This window comes from Hemitrygon akajei, unplaced genomic scaffold (assembly GCF_048418815.1).
Source record: "Hemitrygon akajei unplaced genomic scaffold, sHemAka1.3 Scf000057, whole genome shotgun sequence".
In the NCBI taxonomy this organism is placed as follows: Eukaryota; Metazoa; Chordata; class Chondrichthyes; order Myliobatiformes; family Dasyatidae; genus Hemitrygon; species Hemitrygon akajei.
In genome coordinates this window covers 2,126,660-2,145,457 of record NW_027331943.1, presented here as the reverse complement: position 1 = coordinate 2,145,457, position 18,798 = coordinate 2,126,660, and the positions used below count along the sequence as shown (strand labels likewise).

General features: G+C 45.9%; 2 protein-coding genes across 2 annotated transcripts in view; one reads left to right on the top strand and one right to left on the bottom strand.

The window, feature by feature from the left end:
- LOC140721546 (NACHT, LRR and PYD domains-containing protein 3-like) overlaps positions 1 to 18,798 on the top strand; it is an 817,640-nt gene that overhangs the window by 519,911 nt on the left and 278,931 nt on the right. The window lies entirely within an intron of this gene.
- Positions 1,626 to 18,795, bottom strand: LOC140721510 (NACHT, LRR and PYD domains-containing protein 12-like). The gene is made up of 13 exons (XM_073036328.1): positions 18,703 to 18,795; positions 16,665 to 16,836; positions 16,501 to 16,566; positions 9,328 to 11,077; positions 8,216 to 8,302; positions 7,874 to 8,044; positions 4,113 to 4,283; positions 3,787 to 3,957; positions 3,461 to 3,631; positions 3,135 to 3,305; positions 2,820 to 2,990; positions 2,501 to 2,668; positions 1,626 to 2,336 (listed from the first exon to the last, which is right to left on the bottom strand). Exons 1-13 carry the CDS (start codon positions 18,793 to 18,795, stop codon positions 2,159 to 2,161), a joined length of 3,540 nt encoding a protein of 1,179 aa, XP_072892429.1. The 3' UTR covers positions 1,626 to 2,158.

Below are 18,798 nucleotides of genomic sequence, written 5' to 3'. Positions count from 1 at the left end.
CTTTTCCAATTTATAAAGTTTAACAGTGCACAGACTTTTATGTATATTTTATCTTCTCTTCTTAAGCGATTATGTTTTCTTTTCTAATTTATCCATTATCATCCATCAGCTTTTTTCTTTGGTAGTTGGTAGGGTGTTGACTTTTTATATAAAACATTTCTTTTATGCGTATGACCTATCTGTAAATTTTTGACTACAGAGTGGTATACCTTTATGTGTTATGCTATAACAATTTGATCAATTTTATCACAATATATGAATGTACACAAGTTATGTTGAGATGTATCTATGTGTTGCACTCTGTAAATCTTTCTGAATAAAAATATTGTAAAAAGAAAGTGTGTGCTGGTGCAATGCAGAGGGAGATTCACTCTGTGTCTGACCCTGGGAGTTTGTGATGGGATGGGTTTTGAGGGAGATTCACTCTGAGTCTGACACTGGGAGTTTGTGATGGGATGGTTTTGAGCGAGCTTCACTCTGAGTCCGATACCAGGAGTGTGTGATGGTATGATGCAGAGAGAGATTCACTCTGTGTCTGACCCTGCGAGTTTGTGATGGTACGATGCAGAGGGAGATTCACTCTGTGTCTCACCCTGGGAGTGTGTGATGGGACAGTGTGGAGGGACATTCAGTCTGTGTCTGAACCCGGGTGTGTGATGGGACGATGTGGGGGTAGCTTCACTCTGTGACTGTGCCGGGGGTGTGTCTGATGGATGGTGTGGAGGGAGCTTCATTCTGTGTCTGACCCCAGGAGTGTGTGCTGGTACAATGCAGAGAGAGATTCACTCTGTGTCTCACCCCGGGAGTGTGTGATGGGGCAGGCCATCTTGGCCCTTCTCGTCCGTGCTAAACGCTCACTCTCTACCATGTCCCACTGACCTGCACTCACTCCATAACCATCCATTCCTTTCCTGTCCATATACCTATCCATTTTTTTAAAATGACAAAATCAAACCTGACTCTGCCACTTCTACTGGAAGCACGTTCCACACAGCTACCACTCTCTGAGGAAAGAAGTTCTCCCTCGAGTTACCCCCAAACTTTTGCCCCCTAACTCTCAACTCATGTCCTCGTTTGAATCTCCCCTACTTTCAATGGAAAAAGCCTATCTACGTCAACTCTATCTATTCCCCTCATAATTTTAAATACCTCTATTAAGCCACCCCCCCCAACCTTCTACGCTCCGAAGAATAAAGACCTAACTTGTTCAACCTTTCCCTGTAACTTAGGTGCTGAAACCCAGGTAACATTCTAGTTAATCTTCTCTGTACTCTCTCTGTTTTGGTGACATCTTTCCTATAATTCGGTGACCAGAACTGTACACAATACTCCAAATTTGGCCTTACCAATGCCTTGTACAATTTTAACATTATATCCCAACTCCTATACTGAGTGGTCTGATTTATAAAGGCCAGCATACAAAAAGCTTTCTTCAGCACTCTATTCACATGAGATTCCACCTTCAGGGAACTATGCTCCATTATTCCTAGATCACTCTGTTCTACTGCATTCCCCAATGCCCTACCATTTACCATGTATTATTTCAGTTCATCGGGTGCGGGGGGCAGCAGTAACCCCAGGTCACTGTTTCTCCTCTAATGAGACCAAAGTCTGACATCAAGACAGGAAGTTACAGCAGTTTATTGATTTCATCATGACAAATGTAAATCGACTCACTCACAGTCACACACAATTAACTGACCCGCGACAACGAGTGACCGGCTGAATAATCAGTCCCGTTTCTCACCGTCACTCTGCAACGGGGAACCGATGATTATAAAATGACACTTCAGGGCCGTGACCGGGATCGCTGCAGATCCAGGGTCACTCCCGAGGGATTTGTCAATTTAACATCATTACATCGGCCAGGCTGCCGAATGCACCGTCCTCAGCAAAGGGAACAAAATGATTCTTTCCTGGGATAATCCCACCCCGGGATACCGGTGTCCCAGACAGAGCCCCGGCCCCCGGGCTCTTCCTGTCTGGGTAATTCTCCGGGGTGTCACGTGGGAGTCTCGAACACGCACATCCGGCGGAAGCTGCCCCGCCGGACAACAGGCGGAAACACGTCACTACAAGACCGCTCCGAGCAACACACAGCGCGAGACCTGAGCCGGTTCCGTTAAAACCTTTGGGAATCAGCCCCAGCGCGCGGCCATTAAACGTAAGGGCGGGAGTTAAAGGGAGGGCGGGGAATCGGCCAAGATGTCCCCATCCCGCGGGAGGGGAAGTTCACACAGTCAGATAATCCCACGAGCACTCTCAGTCCGGGTCTGGGTTCCTGCACAGATATCAGTTCCTTCCTTCCGATCCAACCGAACCGATTCACCACCAGCCTGAAACAGATGGGAGAATAAAGATGAAATAAACAGATTACACAACAGTGTCAGTAACAGGGGACCGGGGTTAATGTTTCAACAACACTCACAGACAAATATCACCAGAAAACCCGCGGATCTGCTGATATTTTATCACATTGAACATTTACACAAACACTCACCCGATCAGCTCCAAACTCGGGAGGCTCAGTATGAGGCGGCGGAGAGCGGGAGCAGATCGGTCTGTCAGCGAGTTGTGACCCAGGTCCAGCTCCGTCAGTGATGGTTTTGTACTGAGAGCGGAGGCGAGATCCTCGACACCAGAATCTGTGAGACCGACACGGAACAGCCTGGAGATGAGAGAGAGTGAGGGTGGAGAACACAGAGAGGAGACGGTACAAATCCCCAGTGTTTATCAGTAACACAATTACCGATCACATTAATGTTCAGTGTCAGACACCCAGTGACTGTAAACACAATCTCCCACAGTCTGGTACTTACCACAGTTTCTGTATTTTACACTCCGGCTTCCTCAGAGCCGCAGACACCAGTTTCACTCCTGAATCTCCCAGTTTATTATGACTCAAGTTCAGCTCCGTCAGTGATGGTTTAGCACTCAGAGTGGAGACGAGATCCTTGGCACCAGAGGCTGTGAGACCGACACCGTGCAGCCTGGAGATGAGAGAGGGTGAGGGTGAAGGACACGAGAGACAGGAGACGGTACAAATCCCCAGTGTTTATCAGTAACACAATTACTGATCACAGTAATATTCAATGTCAGACACCCAGTGACTGTAAACACAATCTGGTACTTACCCCAGTTTCTGTATTTTACACTCCGTGTTCCTCAGAGCCGCAGACACCAGTTTCACTCCTGAATCTCCCAGTTTATTATCACTCAGGCCCAGCTCCGTCAGTGATGGGTTTGTACTGAGAGCGGAGGCGAGATCCTCGGCACCAGAATCTGTGAGACCGACATTGTTCAGCCTGGAGATGAGACAGAACGAGGGTGAAGGACACAGAGAGACAGGAGATGGTACAAATCCCCGGTGTTTATCAGTGACACAATTACTGATCACATTAATGTTCAATGTCAGACACCCAGTGACTGTAAACACAATCTCCCACAGTCTGGTACTTACCCCAGTATCTGTATTTTACACTCCGGGTTCCTCAGAGCCGCAGACACCAGTTTCACTCCTGAATCTCCCACTTTATTTCCACTCAGGTTCAGCCCTGTCAGTAATGGGTTTGTACTGAGAGCGGAGACGAGATCCTTGGCACCAGAATCTGTGAGTCGGACATTGTCCAGCCTGGAGATGAGAGAGAGTGAGGGTGAAGGACACAAAGAGACAGGAGACGGTACAAATCCCCGGTGTTTATCAGTAACACAATTACTGATCACATTAATGTTCAGTGTCAGACACCCAGTGACTGTAAACACAATCTCCCACAGTCTGGTACTTACCACAGTTTCTGTATTTTACAATCTGGGTTACTCAGAGCCACAGACACCAGTTTCACTCCTGAATCTCCCAGTTTATTACCACTCAGGTCCAGCTCCGTAAGTGATGGTTTAGCACTCATAGTGGAGGCGACATCCTTGGCACCAGAGTCTGTGAGACCGACTTTGTACAGCCTGGAGATTTGAGAGAGTGAGGGTGAAGGACACAGAGAGACAGGAGACCGTACAAATCCGCAGTGTTTATCAGTAACTCAATTACTGATCACATGAATGTTCAGTGTCAGACACCCAGTGACTTTAAACACAATCTGCCACAGTCTGGTACTTACCACAGTTTCTGTATTTTACACTCCGGATTCCTCAGAGCCGCAGACACCAGTTTCACTCCTGAATCTCTCAGTTCATTCTCACTCAGGTTCAGGTCCGTCAGTGATGGGTTTGTACTGAGAGCGGAGGCAAGATCCTCGGCACCAGAATCTGTGAGACCGACATTGAACAACCTAGAGATGAGAGAGAGCGAGGGTGAAGGACACAGAGAGACAGGAGACGGTACAGATACCCAGTGTTTATCAGTAACACAATTACTGTTTTTTTTTTCTTCAGCACGACTGCGCAAGTCGGCCAGTGAGAAGAGAACAAGAAGAAGTGTTTAAAATGAAGACAGATTTACAGAGAGAGCATCAGAGGACCAGCAGACAGAGTAGGAAGTCTTTGGCTCAACAAGGTTTTGGCAATAAAGGGTCGAGGTGAGGTAGGTTATCTGTTTACAATACAGTGAGTATGTGTGTGAGGCTGGTTTTCTGTGTTCGGTGTCAGATGTGGGAGACCCTGGAGACTCCCAGCCTCCTGGACGCCAACATCTGCACCCGGTGTGTCGAGCTGCAGCTACTTAGGGACCGAGTTAGGGAACTAGAGATGCAGCTCGAAGACCTTCGTCTCGTCAGGGAGAGCGAGGAGGTGATAGAGAGGAGCTATAGGCAGGAGGTCTCCCTTGGACCACAGGAGAAAGAAAAGTGGTTAACAGTTAGGAGAGGGAATGGCAAGAAGCTGTTACCCTTACTGATAAGTATTCCAGTTTGAGTACTGTTGGCGGTGCTGGGCACAGCCTACCTGAGGGAAGCAACAGTGGTCGCGCCTCTGGCACAGTGTCTGGCCCTCAGGGTAGGGAAAGGAAGAGGAAGGCAGCAGAGATAGGGGACTCTATAGTTAGGGGGTCAGATAGGTGATTCTGTGGATGCAGGAAAGAAACACGGATGGTGGTTTGCCTCCCAAATGCCAGGGTCCGGGATGTTTCTGATCACGTCCAACATATCCTGCAGTGGGAGGGAGAATAGCCAGAGGTCGTGGTACATATTGGTACCAATGACATAGGTAGGAAAATGCAAGAGGTCCTGATAACAGACTACAGGGAGTTAAGAAGTAAGTTGAGAAGCAGGACCTCAAAGGTAGTAATCTCGGGTTTACTGCCTGTGCCACTTGGCAATGAGTACAGGAATAGAATGAGGTGGAGGATAAGTGCGTAGAGGAGGGATTGGAGCAGGGATTCAGATTTCTGGACAAAAAGAACAGGTTGCACTTGAATCCCAGGGGGACCAATATCCTGGTGGAAAGGTTTGCTAAGGCTACTGAGGAGAGTTTAAATTAGAAATGCTGGGGAGTGGGAACCAAACTGAAGTGACGGAGGAAAGGGACGTTGTCCCACAAATAGAGAAAGGTTGGAGACGGTGCGAAAGGAAGGATACACGGGTGATGGGACGCGCTCAGACTAACGTTTTGAGATGTGTCTGTTTTAATGCAAGGAGTATGATGGATAAAGCGGATGAGCTTAGAGCGTGGATCAGTACTTGGAACTATGATGTTGTGGCCATTGCAGAGATTTGGAAGGTTCAGGGGCAGAAATGGCTAATTTGAATACCAGGCTTCAGATGATTCTGAAAGGATAGGGAGGGAGGCAAAAGAGGTGGGGGCGTGACACTGCTGATCAGAGATAGTGTCATGGCTGCAGAAAAGGAGGAAGTCATGAAGGGATTGTCTATGGAGTCTTTGTGGGTGAAAGTTAGGAACCGGAAGGGGTCAATAACTCTACTGGGTGTTTTGAATAGACCAGCCAACAAGAACAGGGACATGGAGGAGCAGATAGGAAGACAGATTCTGGAAAGGAGTAATAATAACAAAGTTGTTGAAGTGTGAAATTTTAATTTCCCAAATATTGATTGGCATCTCCATGGAGTGAGGGGTTTTGACGGGGTGGAGTTTGTTAGGCGTATTCACGAAGGTTTGTTGACACAATATGTAGATAAGCCTACAAGAGGAGAGGCTGTACTTGATCTTGTATTGGGAAATGAACCGGGTCAGATGCCAGATCTCTCAGTGGGAGAGCATTTTGGAGATAGTGATCACAATACTATCTTCTTTACCATAGTTTTGGAAAGGGATAGGAACAAAGAAGTTAGGGAAACCTTTAATTGGAGTAAGGGGAACTATGAGGCTATCAGGCAGGAATTTAGAAGCATAAATCTGGAAGATTATAAGGCCAGCGGGAAGGAGCTTAAGAATGAAATTAGGAGAGTTAGAATGGGCCATGAGAAGGCCTTGGCAGACAGGATTAAGAAAAACCGCAAGGCATTCTACGAGTATGTGAAGAGCAAGAGGATAAGACGTAAAAGAATAGGACCTATCAAGTGTGACAGTGGGGAAGTGTGTATGGGACCAGAGGAAATAACAGAGGTACTTAATGAATACTTTACTTCAGTATTCACTATGGAAAAGGATCTTAGTGATTGTACTGATGACTTGCAGCAGACTGAAAAGCTTTAGCACGGAGATATTAAGAAAGAGGATGTGCTGGAGCTTTTGGAAAGCATAAATTTGGATAAGTCGCCAGGACCGGATGAGATGTACCCCAGGCTACTGTGGGAGGTGAGGGAGGAGATTGCTGAACCTCTGGCAATGATCTTTTCATCATCAGTGAGGACGGGAGAGGTTCCGGAGGATTGGAGGGTTGCAGATGTTGTTCCCTTATTCAAGAAAGGGAGATGGGGGAAGCCCAGGAAATTACAGACCAGTGAGTCTTACCTCAGTGGTTGGTAAGTTGATGGAGAAGATCCTGGGAGGTAGGATTTAAGAACATTTGGAGAGGTAAAATATGGTTAGGAATAGTCAGCATGATTGCATTTATTACATTTATGGCTAGATGATCGCATTTGCTAAATTAATGGCTAGAGGATCCGTTTTACTGAATTGGATAGAGATTAATCCTCCGACTACATTTTTGACCCTTCAGTTAAATTTGAAGAAATTTGGAAGCCATTTATTCAACATTTCCATATAATGTCTCTTCACCTTTTCCAATTCCCTTGTATTTAATCTTAAATAGATGGATAGAGGAGTGGAGTTAATGACATTAATGATTGTATCCAATGTAATAAAATAGCCCAGTTTTGTTTAGTATAGTACAGTTTAGTTTCAGTCTTCTTAATTTGGATTTTTTGACAATTTATCATGCTATTTTAACATGTTTATCTACATTAAGAGTTGGGAGGCCTAGCCTATCGGTGTTACCTGTAGTTTATATTTGCATTTGTTAATTACCAATAATGTAATCCCAATCCTTTGTACTATTATGATTGTTACGTATATAAATTTAAAATTAATAAAAAAGATTGAAAAAAGAAGATAATGAGAAGCATTGATCATGTGGATAGTCAGAGGCATTTCCCCAGGGCTGAAATGGCTAGCACGAGAGGGCATAGTTTGAGGGTGCTTGGAAGTAGGTACAGAGGAGAAGTCAGGTGTAAGTTTTTTACTCAGAGAGTGGTGAGTGTGATGAATGGGCTGTCGGCTGCGGCAATGGAGGCGGCTACGATAGGGTATTTTAAGAGACTCCTGGCTGGTTACATGGAGCTCAGAAAAATAGAGGGCTACGGGTAAAGCCTAGGTAATTCTAATGTAGGGACATGTTCGGCACAGCTTTGTGGGCCGAAGGCCCTGTATTGTGCTGTATGTTCTCAATGTTTCTTCTGATCACATTAATGTTCAGTGTCAGACACCGGATGACAGTAAACACAATCTCCCTCAGTCTGGTACTTACCACAGTTTCTGTATTTTACACTCCGGGTTCCTCAGAGCCGCAGACACCAGTTTCACTCCTGAATCTCCCAGTTTATTCAAACTCAGGTCCAGCTCTGTCAGTGATGGATTTGTACTGAGAGCGGAGACGAGATCCTCAGCACCAGAATCTGTGAGACCGACCTTGTACAGCCTGGAGATGAGAGAGAGTGAGGGCGAAGGATACAGAGAGAGACAGGAGACGGTACAAATCCCCAGTGTTTATTAGTAACACAATAAACACAATGTGATTACTGATCACATTAATGTTCAGTGTCAGACACCCAGTGACTGTAAACACAATCTCCCACAGTCTGGTGCTTACCACAGTTTCTGTATTTTACACTCCGGGTTCCTCAGAGCCACAGACACCAGTCTCACTCCTGAATCTCCCAGTTCATTCCTCCTAAAGCTAAACACAAACAGACAAATTGATGAACAAAGTGATTCAAACCGTGGCTCTGAGGAAATTTCTCTCACTTGGATATTTCTGGAAACATTAAACCCTTCAGTAAATCACTGATCAGAGTTCCCATCACTGTCAATATCCCTTGCTTCCCAGCTCCGGTGTGTTCAGCTAGCGTCGGTAACTTAGTCTGTCAGTGTGACCCTGTAAACTCCGCATATTATGTCTCAATCCCAAATGGTGAGAAAAGTGAATGGGCAGGGTTGAAGGATGGGACAAAAGTCCCACAGTGAGGAATATTTGTGAATGGGAAAGTGTCGATGGGAGTTGATAAAAGAGCCCGCACCTGGGGAAAAGGGATATGAAGACAGAATCTGCTGGTGGCAGGGGAATGGGGATGAGAGGTCCCACCAATGGGGAAGGATAATCCCATAAGATGAGAGGATGCAGAAAAAGATTGTACGGGGTGGGGCGGGGGGTGGTTCTGAACTGTGGCCCACAATAGGGAGAGGAGATGTATCCATGGGCTCTGGGTATCTGGTAGTGAACATGGTCACACAGGTTGACTGATGGTGATAGTCACACACCGGGAAGGGCAGGGGAGGACAATCTCACAATGGTATTTCTTTCCTTCTCACTGGGGCAGTCTGCTGACGGTCTCTTGTCCCTCACCGGGAAGGGGTTGTGAATCTCTGACCCACCTGCTGCAGTCAGTGTCAGTCTGGGTGTCAGTAACAGTGAGAAGGAACATTGTCAATGGACGTGTCACAGGCAGTGAGAAACACGGCCATTCCTGTGATTTACTACCATTAAACCAATGGCCGTTGTTCACTGATCTGATGAAGTCTCCAATATCCCTTCACAAGGAACCACAGAATCCTCCCGTCCTAGGGGAATTACTAATCGATCCCCTGGGCATTTGTCACAATTCTTCACAATCTGATTTATCACAGTTATACCCAAATCCCTTTACATTGAAACAACACAATGGAACAGTTTCACAGTTCAGAGTGAGAGACAAATCAAGTTACCTCAACTCCTGGCACTTGTGCAGCCCGGGTCCCAGCCGCTGGATTCCTTCACACTGAATGCGGCACTTCTCCAGCTCGAGGTGTTTTATTGTATCACAGAGTCCGATGACATGAGACAGGACCGCGCAGTCAATCGGGGTCAGTGTCATTCCACGGAATGAAAGTGTTTCCACAGATCCCAGTGCGGCCTGAGCCAGTCCACGATTCTGAGACTCAAACAGGTAGTGCAATGTGTTCAGGAGACTCCTTGAATCAGCTTCACTCCTCGTGTTTCCAATCTGGCGTTTAACCTCCTCCTTCACCCAGTCAATCACCCGGCAGGTTGTTTGATGCGGAAATGGACCCAGAAACTCCTCCAGGCCCCGAGCTGTCATTGGGGAGGAGAGACCAGCAACGAAACGGAGAAATACCTCAAATCGCCCATCTGTTGAGTTGTGGGCTTTAGTGAGGAACTTCAGGATGTCCCCGGGATGTGGATTCAGGAATTGTGCGACTGCAGCTACAAACTCTTGGATGGTGAGGTGTGGGAATGTGTACACCACGCTCCAGGCAGTATCCTCTCTCTCCAAAAGCTCTATCAGGAACCCGGACAGGAACTGGGAAGGCTGCAGATTGTAGTTGATCAAAATTCCGCGTGTAAACAAAATCTTCTTCTCGGACACCCCTCTGAAGGCCATCTGACCAACACGGAGTAACACATCACGGGGGTTCTCAATCTCACGGTTGTGGTTTTTCAGGATGTTGTAAATATAGTAAGAGTACAGTTGGGTGATGGTCTTGGGAACTCGTAGTGGGTCCCTGTCTCTTTGTGTGAAGAAGGGGCCCAGTACCAGAGCGAGGATCCAGCAGTAGGAGGGGTTGTAGCTCATGGTGTACAGGATCTCGTTCTCCTTCACGTGTTTGAAAACAGCTGCTGCCACCATCTGATCTTCAAAATACCTGATGAAATATTCCTCCCGTTCCTCACCAACAAATCCCAGGATTTCAGCCCAGATACTGATCTCAGCCTTTTCCAATGAATGCAATGCAGTGGGGCGGGTGGTCACCAGCACTGAACACCCTGGGAGCAGCTTGCCCTGGATTAAACTGTACACAATGTCAGACACCTTGCACTTGAATTCAGGATCTGTGTACTGTGATTCTGTGTCTCTACGACCATCAACAAAGTTGATTTTGTCCTTGAATTCATCCAATCCATCGAGTATGAACAGCAGTCCCTCTGTGTGTTTCCAGACCTCTCCCAGGATATTCCCAAAGTAGGGATACTGATGCAGAATCAGTTCTTTCAGGTTTATTCTGCAGTTAATGGAGTTTAAATCCCGGAATTTGAAACTGAAGACAAACTGGAACTGTTGGTATATTTTCCCCGTGGCCCAGTCATAAACAATCTTTTGTACCATTGTTGTTTTCCCGATCCCTGGGACTCCGGCCACTGCTGCGGACATCCCGGATTTGTGTCCAAAGACAGATATTCTCAATTTTTGAACAAAGCTCTTCTTGAATAACTGATCAGTCCGGATTTTTTCCAGCTCTCTGCGGAGATGTTTCTCTCTCCACTCCTCGTGGTCTCTGCCTCTTGCCAGCAGCTCATGTTCCACCAGTCTCCGATCTCGAACAGTAGAAATGACCGTGAGCTCAGTGTATTGATCAACCAGCTGGAAAACCTTCACCTTCTCCCTCATCAGGATCGTGTTCACTCTCAGTGTTTCAGTCTGTGCCCGCAGAGTCTCCTTGTGTTTCCTTCGAACATCTTATGACGGACAGAAATAGGTTGTCAATGCCTGATCTGGTGAACATGGAGCATACAACCAATTTACTTTAAATAAAAAAGAATACTTGTGAAAGACATTGTTTGGGTGAAATCGGGTGATCAGAGGTCAGAGTGTCTGAAAATGAACGATGGCCCAGAAACATTTCTGATCAGAGCCGCTGTTAAAGGCTCCACTCTCCCCTTTGTTGGTAGTTTGCAGATTCCCTGGTGTTCCAGCGAGCACCAAGTGCACAAGTGATTCTGGAGAGGAGAGTGTTGTGTGGAGCGGGTGGTTTCACTGCTTTCACTGCTCAGCTTCTGCTGAACTGAGTAACCCTACAGAGGGTAACAGCGGAGGGTGAGGGGGCATTTACTTGTTCTACTGACTTTTACTTCTCTCACAATGGACCCCATGTTCTTGACACTCCTTTAGGATGAAGCTGTCAGTACTGAGCCACAGAAAAGGAACATAATTTCAGTTTCCTTTTCCAGCCTGAGCCAGTCACGATGTAACACACCCCGCACTGGTCTACAGTCTCTTATTCTCCGAGGAGCTGGTACATGAACTCAGGCAATTCCCCGATGATGTGCGGAAGAGCAGGAAGCTGAAGAGGATGGCAGCGGTAATAGGGAACTCTAAAGTCAAGAGGGCAGGTAGGCGATTCTGTGGACACCGATGCTACTTTGCCTCTCAGGTGCCATTGTCCGAAATGTTTCTGGACGCGTCCACAATATCCTGAGAAGGGAGGTTGAGCAGCCAGAAGTCGTGACAAACATTGGTAACAACGACATAGGAAAAGCAAAGGGAGGAGGTCTGGAAAACAGAGCACAGGGGGTTAGGAAAAAAGCTGAGGAGCAGGACCTCAAAAGTAGTGATCTCAGGATTGCTGCCTGTGCCACCCGACAGTGGCAATAGGAATAGAATGAGGTGGCAGAGAAATGTGTGGCAGAGCATTTGGAGCAGGGGGCAGGAATTCAGATTTCTGGATAATTGGGACCACTTCCAGGGCAGGTAGGACCTGTACAAAAGGCACGGGTTGCACGTGAATCCGATGAGGACCAATATTCTTTTGGGCAGATTAACTGGAGCTGTTGGGACTGTTTTAACCTGAAATGACCGGGAGACTGGAACTAGGACGATAGAGCTGTGGATGAACCAGCAGGTTTACAAGTAGATGATGGGTTTAACATGAATGTAAGGAAGGACAAGCCAATGACTGGGTTCAAATACAGACAGAGCAAACTGTTAAATTGTACTGCATAGACAACATTCAAAAGGGCGGAGATGCAGGACTAAATGCATTGCACTTAAATGCACGCAACATTCAGAATAAGGTGGACGAACTTTTGGCGCAATTAGAGATTGGTCGGTATGATGTTGTGGGCATCACCATGTCGTGGTTGAAAGAAGACCATAGCTGGGAGCTTAACATTAAAAGATTTACGTCTTATCGAAAGGACAGGCAGGAAGGCATAGGTGGTGGTGGTGTGGCCGTGTTGGTTCAAGATGGAATCACATCTTGTTAAAGAGGTTACATAGGGTTAGAGAATGTTGAATCCTTGTGGGTGGAGATAAGAAACTACAGGGGTGAAAAAAAGCTTTATGGGAATCTTATATTGGCCTGCAAGTAGTAGCGAAGGTGTGGGGTTGAGATTGCAAAGGGAGCTGGGAAAGGCGTGTCATCAAGGTGATGACATATTTCAATTTGCACGGGGAATTCGAAAATCAAACAAACTAGTTTTTTTGAAACTACTCAGGAAAATTCTGTCTTTGATTGGGTGTTATGTAATAGCTCGGATCTTATAAGGGAGCTTAATGTAAAAGAGCCCTCAACTGGTAGTGATCATAATATGAGTGAATTCATACTGCAGTTTGAGAGGGAGAAGCATAACTTATGGTATCAGTATCACTTTGGAATAAAGTGAATTACAGAGGCACGAGAGGGAAGCTTTCCCAGGTAGATTGGAGAAGCATAACTTATGGTATCAGTATCGCTTTGGAATAAAGTGAATTACAGAGGCATGGGAGGGAAGCTTTCCCAGGTAGATTGGAGAAGGATACCAGTGGAGATGACGGCAGAGCAGAGATGGCTGAAGCTTCTGGGAATAGGTCACAAGTTGCAGGATAGGTATGGCCCACGGAGGAAGAAGTTCTCAAGTGTCACGTGCAGGCAAGCATGGTTGACAAAGGAAGTTAAGGACTGCACAAAAGCCAAAGAAAGGGCATGCAAGATAACAAAAGTGAGGGAAAGTTGGATGAATAGAAAACTTTTAAAATCCAACAAAAGGCAACTAAAAAAGCGATAAGATGGGAAAAGATTAAATATGGGGGCAGAAAAGCCAATAATATAAAGCAGGATAATAAACACTTTTTTCAGTTATATGAAGAGTAAAAGGGAGATGAGAGTTTATACTGGAACACTGTAAAATGATGTTGGTGAGATAGTAATGGTGGACAAACAAATGGCAGTATAACTTAATGTATACTTTGCATATATCCTCTCTGTGAAAGACGCTAGCAACATGCAGTGGTCTGCGAGTGACAGGCAGTAAGAGTGAGTGCCATTGCTATTTCAAAAGAAAAAAGTTCTCAAGGTGCAAAGTCACCTGGGCCAGATCGACTACACCCTAGAGTCCTGAGAGAGGTTGCTGAAGAGATGACGGATGGATTGGTCATGATGTTTGAAGAATCACTTGATTCGGGCATGGTCCCAGAAGACTGGAAGATTGCAATTAGTCTTAAAGAAGGGAGGATGGCAAAAGAAGGAAAATTATAGGCCAGTTAGCCAAACCTCAGCGACTGGGAAAGAGTTGGAGTCTCTTACTGAGGTTGAGGTTTCGAGGTTCTTTGAGACTAATGACAAAATAAGTTAGCAATGGTTCTGTTAGATTTCACGGTGGAAGTAAGAAGCAGGCTGGACTAAGGAGAGTCAGTGGTTGCCATTTACTTGGATTTTCAGAAAGCATTTGATAAGCTGCCGCACACGAACCTGCTAAACCAGATAAAAATCTATGACGTCACAGGAAAGATACTGGCCCGTGTAGCGGTGTGGGATTGAGATTGCAAAGGGAGCTGGGAAAGGCGTGTCATCAACATGATGACATATTTCAATTTGCACGGGGAATTAGAAAATCAAACAAACTAGTTTTATTTGAGACTACTCAGGAAAATTCTGTCTTTGATTGGGTGTTATGTAATTGCTCGGATCTTATAAGGGAGCTTAATGTAAAAGAGCCCTCAACTGGTAGTGATCATAATATGAGTGAATTCATACTGCAGTTTGAGAGGGAGAAGCATAACTTATGGTATCAGTATCGCTATGGAATAAAGTGAATTACAGTGGCACGAGAGGAAAGCTTTCCCAGGTAGATTGGAGAAGGATAACTTATGGTATCAGTATCGCTTTGGAATAAAGTGAATTACAGAGGCACGAGAGGGAAGCTTTCCCAGGTAGATTGGAGAAGGATAACTTATGGTATCAGTATCACTATGGAATAAAGTGAATTACAGAGGCACGAGAGGGAAGCTTTCCCAGGTAGATTGGAGAAGCATAACTTATGGTATCAGTATCGCTTTGGAATAAAGTGAATTACAGAGGCACGAGAGGGAAGCTTTCCCAGGTAGATTGGAGAAGGATACCAGTGGAGATGACGGCAGAGCAGAGATGGCTGAAGCTTCTGGGAATAGGTCACAAGTTGCAGAATAGATACGGCCCACGGAGGAAGAAGTTCTCAAGTGTCACGTGTCGGCAAACATGGTTGACAAAGGAAGTTAAGGACTGCATAAAAGCTGAGGAAAGGCCATGCAAGATAACAAAAGTGAGGGAAAGTTGGATGAATAGAAAACTTTTAAAATCCAACAAAAGGCAACTAAAAAAGCGATAAGAAGGGAAAAGATGAAATGTGAGGGCAGAAAAGCCAATAATATAAAACAGGATAATAAACACTTTTTTCAGTTATATGAAGAGTAAAAGGGAGGTGAGAGTTGATACTGGAACACTGGGAAATGATGTTGGTGTGATAGTAATAGTGGACAAACAAATGTCAGAATAACTTAATGTGTACTTTGCATATATCTTCACTATGGAAGATGCTCAGCATGCAGTGGTCTGCGAGTGACAGGCAGTAGGAGTGAGTGCCATTGCTATCACAAAAGAAAAAAGTTCCCGGCATACTGAAAGCCCTTAAGGTGCAAAGTCACCTGGGCCAGATGGGCTACATCCCAGAGATCCGAGACAGGTTGCTGAAGAGATGACGGATGGATTGTTCATGATCTTTGAAGAAACACTTGATTCGGGCATGGTCCCGGAGGACTGGAAAATTGCTATTGTCGCTCTAGTCTTTAAAAGGGGGAAAGGCAAAAGAAGGAAAATTATAGTCCAGATAGCTAAAACTCGGCGATTGAAAAGAATTGGAGTCTTTAATTAAGGTTGAGGTTTCGAGGTACTTGAGACTAATGAGAAAATAAGTCAGCAATGGTTCTGTTAGATTTCACGGTGGAAGTAAGAAGCAGGCTGGACAAAGGAGAGTCAGTGGATGCCATTCACTTGGATTTTCAGAAAGCATTTGATGAGGTGCCGCACACGAACCTGATTAACCAGATAAAAATATATGACGTCACAGGAAAGATACTGGCACGTGGAGCGGAATTGCTGACAGGCAGCAGACAGCGAGTGGGAATAAAAGGGGCCTTTTTCTGATTGGCTGCCAGTGACTGGTGTGCTCCTCAGGGATCAGTATTGAGACCGCAGCTTTTCAGATTGTTTGTCAATGATTTAGATGATGGAATAAATGTATTTGTGGCAAAGTTTGCGGATGATACAAAGATAGGTGGAGAGGTAGGTACAGCGATTGCAACAGGACAGAGGCCGACGGGAATGTCTGTTTATCAAACTCATAGAGGCCTCCGGGTACAGATCCCGAGACCGGAAAAGTGCCGGGTGTTGTGACAAATGCAAATTGCTTCCTGTCCTCCAGACACAGCAACAAAAACCTGTCTCCCAGACTCTGACAGTCTCTAAGCAGGCCTCTAAAGAGATGTATTCAGACTCTCAGTGTGAAATAACAACAAAAACCTGTCTCCCAGACTCTGACCATCTCTAAAGAGGCCTCTTAAGACACGTATTCAGACTCTCAGTGTGAAATAACAACAAAAACCTGTCTCCCAGACTCTGACAGTCTCTAAACAGGCCTCTAAAGAGACGTATTCAGACTCTCAGAGTGAAATAACAACAAAAACCTGTCTCCCAGACTCTGACAGTCTCTAAACAGGCCTCTAAAGAGACGTATTCAGACTCTCAGTGTAAAATAACAACAAAAACCTGTCTCCCAGACTCTGACAGTCTCGAAACAGGCCTCTAAAGAGATGTATTCAGACTCTCAGAGTCAAATAAAGACTTTAAGGTTTCCGTTCCATCGCTTACCTTCCAGATGCGGGGGCACTTCAGATAAACCCCGCTCGGTGTCCATGTAGGCGAATTGGCCGTCACCTGTTGAAACAGATTAACCTGCATGAAGTCTGTTCTGTGTAATACTGTAAATTCATCAGCATTTACATCTGTAACACACAGTGTATTGTTCACCGTACCTCGTTCCCGTATTTCATTCAATATTCTGCTCAGCTTCGGTAAATGGTGATGTAGTTTCACAAAGGATTCCCACATCCCCCTCCGGGCCCCAGAGCCCTTCTCCATCACCAGGTCCAGGAGGAGTTTGGAAGCGCCCGCTCGGTTTCCCTTCTCTGCGAGCTCAGTCACGCTCTGTAATGAACAATGGGGAATATATTGAGGAACGGAGGGATGGGTTCAAATCTACCCTGAACATGGACTGACCCGGCACATTCTGCTCGTCACAGATCACTGACAGCAATTGTTCGTAGCAGGAAAAAGAATTTAAAAGAAGTTAGCGTGGCCAGTGATGACTTTCTGAACGCCACAGATTACGGGGTACTTATCCACTTGGTAAGGTTTAAAAGGAGCAGACATAGTGTGAGTGAGCCAGAGATAGGTAGGTTATTGAGGCTTTGTGTCAGAGAGGGTTCAGTGAGGAGAGGCGGAGGCTTGGGTAGATCTTGGGTAATATTTCCCTTCTCTGTTTCACTGTTAGAACAGTGGGAATGCCAGGCAGCATAGTGGGATGCTCTTCCTACAGGGTGCGGCAAGTCAGGGAGACCTCCAGTGTCCCTGACAACTGCACCTTCGGGAATTTCATCCAGCTGCAGCTTCTCACAGACCGTGCTGAGGAATTGGAGCTGGAGCTGGATAAACCCGGGATCACTCGGGAGTCTGAGAGGTTGACTGACAGACTGTACAGGGAGGGAGCTATTCCCAAGGCGCAGAACACAGGACACTGGGTGACTGTCAGGAGGGGGAAGGGAACAGGCAGCCACTACAGGAAACTCCTTGTAACAGGTATACGGCTTTCTGTTTCGGGGTATGGCCTCGCACAGGAAAGACATGGTGATTATGCCTCTGGCTCTGAGTTTGGCTTTGTGACTCAGAAGGGATGAGAATTGCTGATCTGCACTGACAGGGGGAATTCAATGGTCAGGAGAACAGACTGGAGATTCTATTTATGAGAACAGGATTTTTGGATGGTGTCTTGCCAAGGTCAGTGATATCTCGTATCGACTCTGAAACTTCCTTAAGGGCAGGATGAGCAGGTTTTGGTCCACGTTGGTACCAATGACACGAGTAGGAAGTGTGATGAGATCCTGCAAAGTGATACAGATCCGAAATTTCTTGAAAGTGTTATCGAAGGTAGATGGCGTTGTAAAGCTTTTCGGACATGGGGCTTCATAAATCAAAATATTGAATACAGAAGTTGGAATATTATGTTGAAGTTGATGTTGCAGAGGCTAATTTGAAGCAATGTGTACACCTACCTCCCGGAAGGATATCAATAAGATTGAACGAATGCAGAATAAAATACAGATTGTTACCAGGAGTTGAGGATCTGAGATATAGAGGAAGTGTGAATAGGTTAGGACATTATTCCATAGAGTGTAGGAGCACCATGAGAGATGTGAAAGAGATATACACATTTATAAAAGGTATAGAGAGAGTTATTGCGAAAATGCATTTATTACTGAGGTTGGGTGGGACTGGAATTAGAGATCATAGGGTAATGATGACAGGTGAAAGGCAATACGAGAGGGAACTTGTTCACTCAGAGGTTGCTGAAGAGCGCGGAACGTGCTGCCATCTTAATTAGTCGATGTACATTCGAGTTGATTATTTAAGATCAGTTTGGATAAGTTCATTCAATGGGGGAGTTATGGACGTCACCAATCCGGGTTCAGTTCAATGGGACGAAGCAGATAATAAGTCGGTGTGGACGAGATGGGCAGAAGGGCCTGTTGCTGTACTGTAGGGTTTGATGACTATGACTAGGTGAAACTATGGCCGGGTCACTGTTGATTTTCGCCAGGGTAATCCCTGGTAAACCGCAGCAGCTTCACCCTTCACTGCCAGGCTCCATGAGGGGTCCAGTGTCAGCCAACAGCTGGAAACTGGCAGGGAGGAGCAGCCAGCAAACTCAGGACTATTGTGCGTGTGTGACAGACCAAAGCCAACCGGTGGTAATGTTGAGTAAGAAGTTTGGACTGAAATTGTCAGCTGCCTCACGTGGAATGTCGTGTTCAGTATGGTGTCTGGCTCTTCACTAATATTCATTCTGGGTGGCAATAGGTGAACGCACTCCAGTAGCACGAGGACCATTGG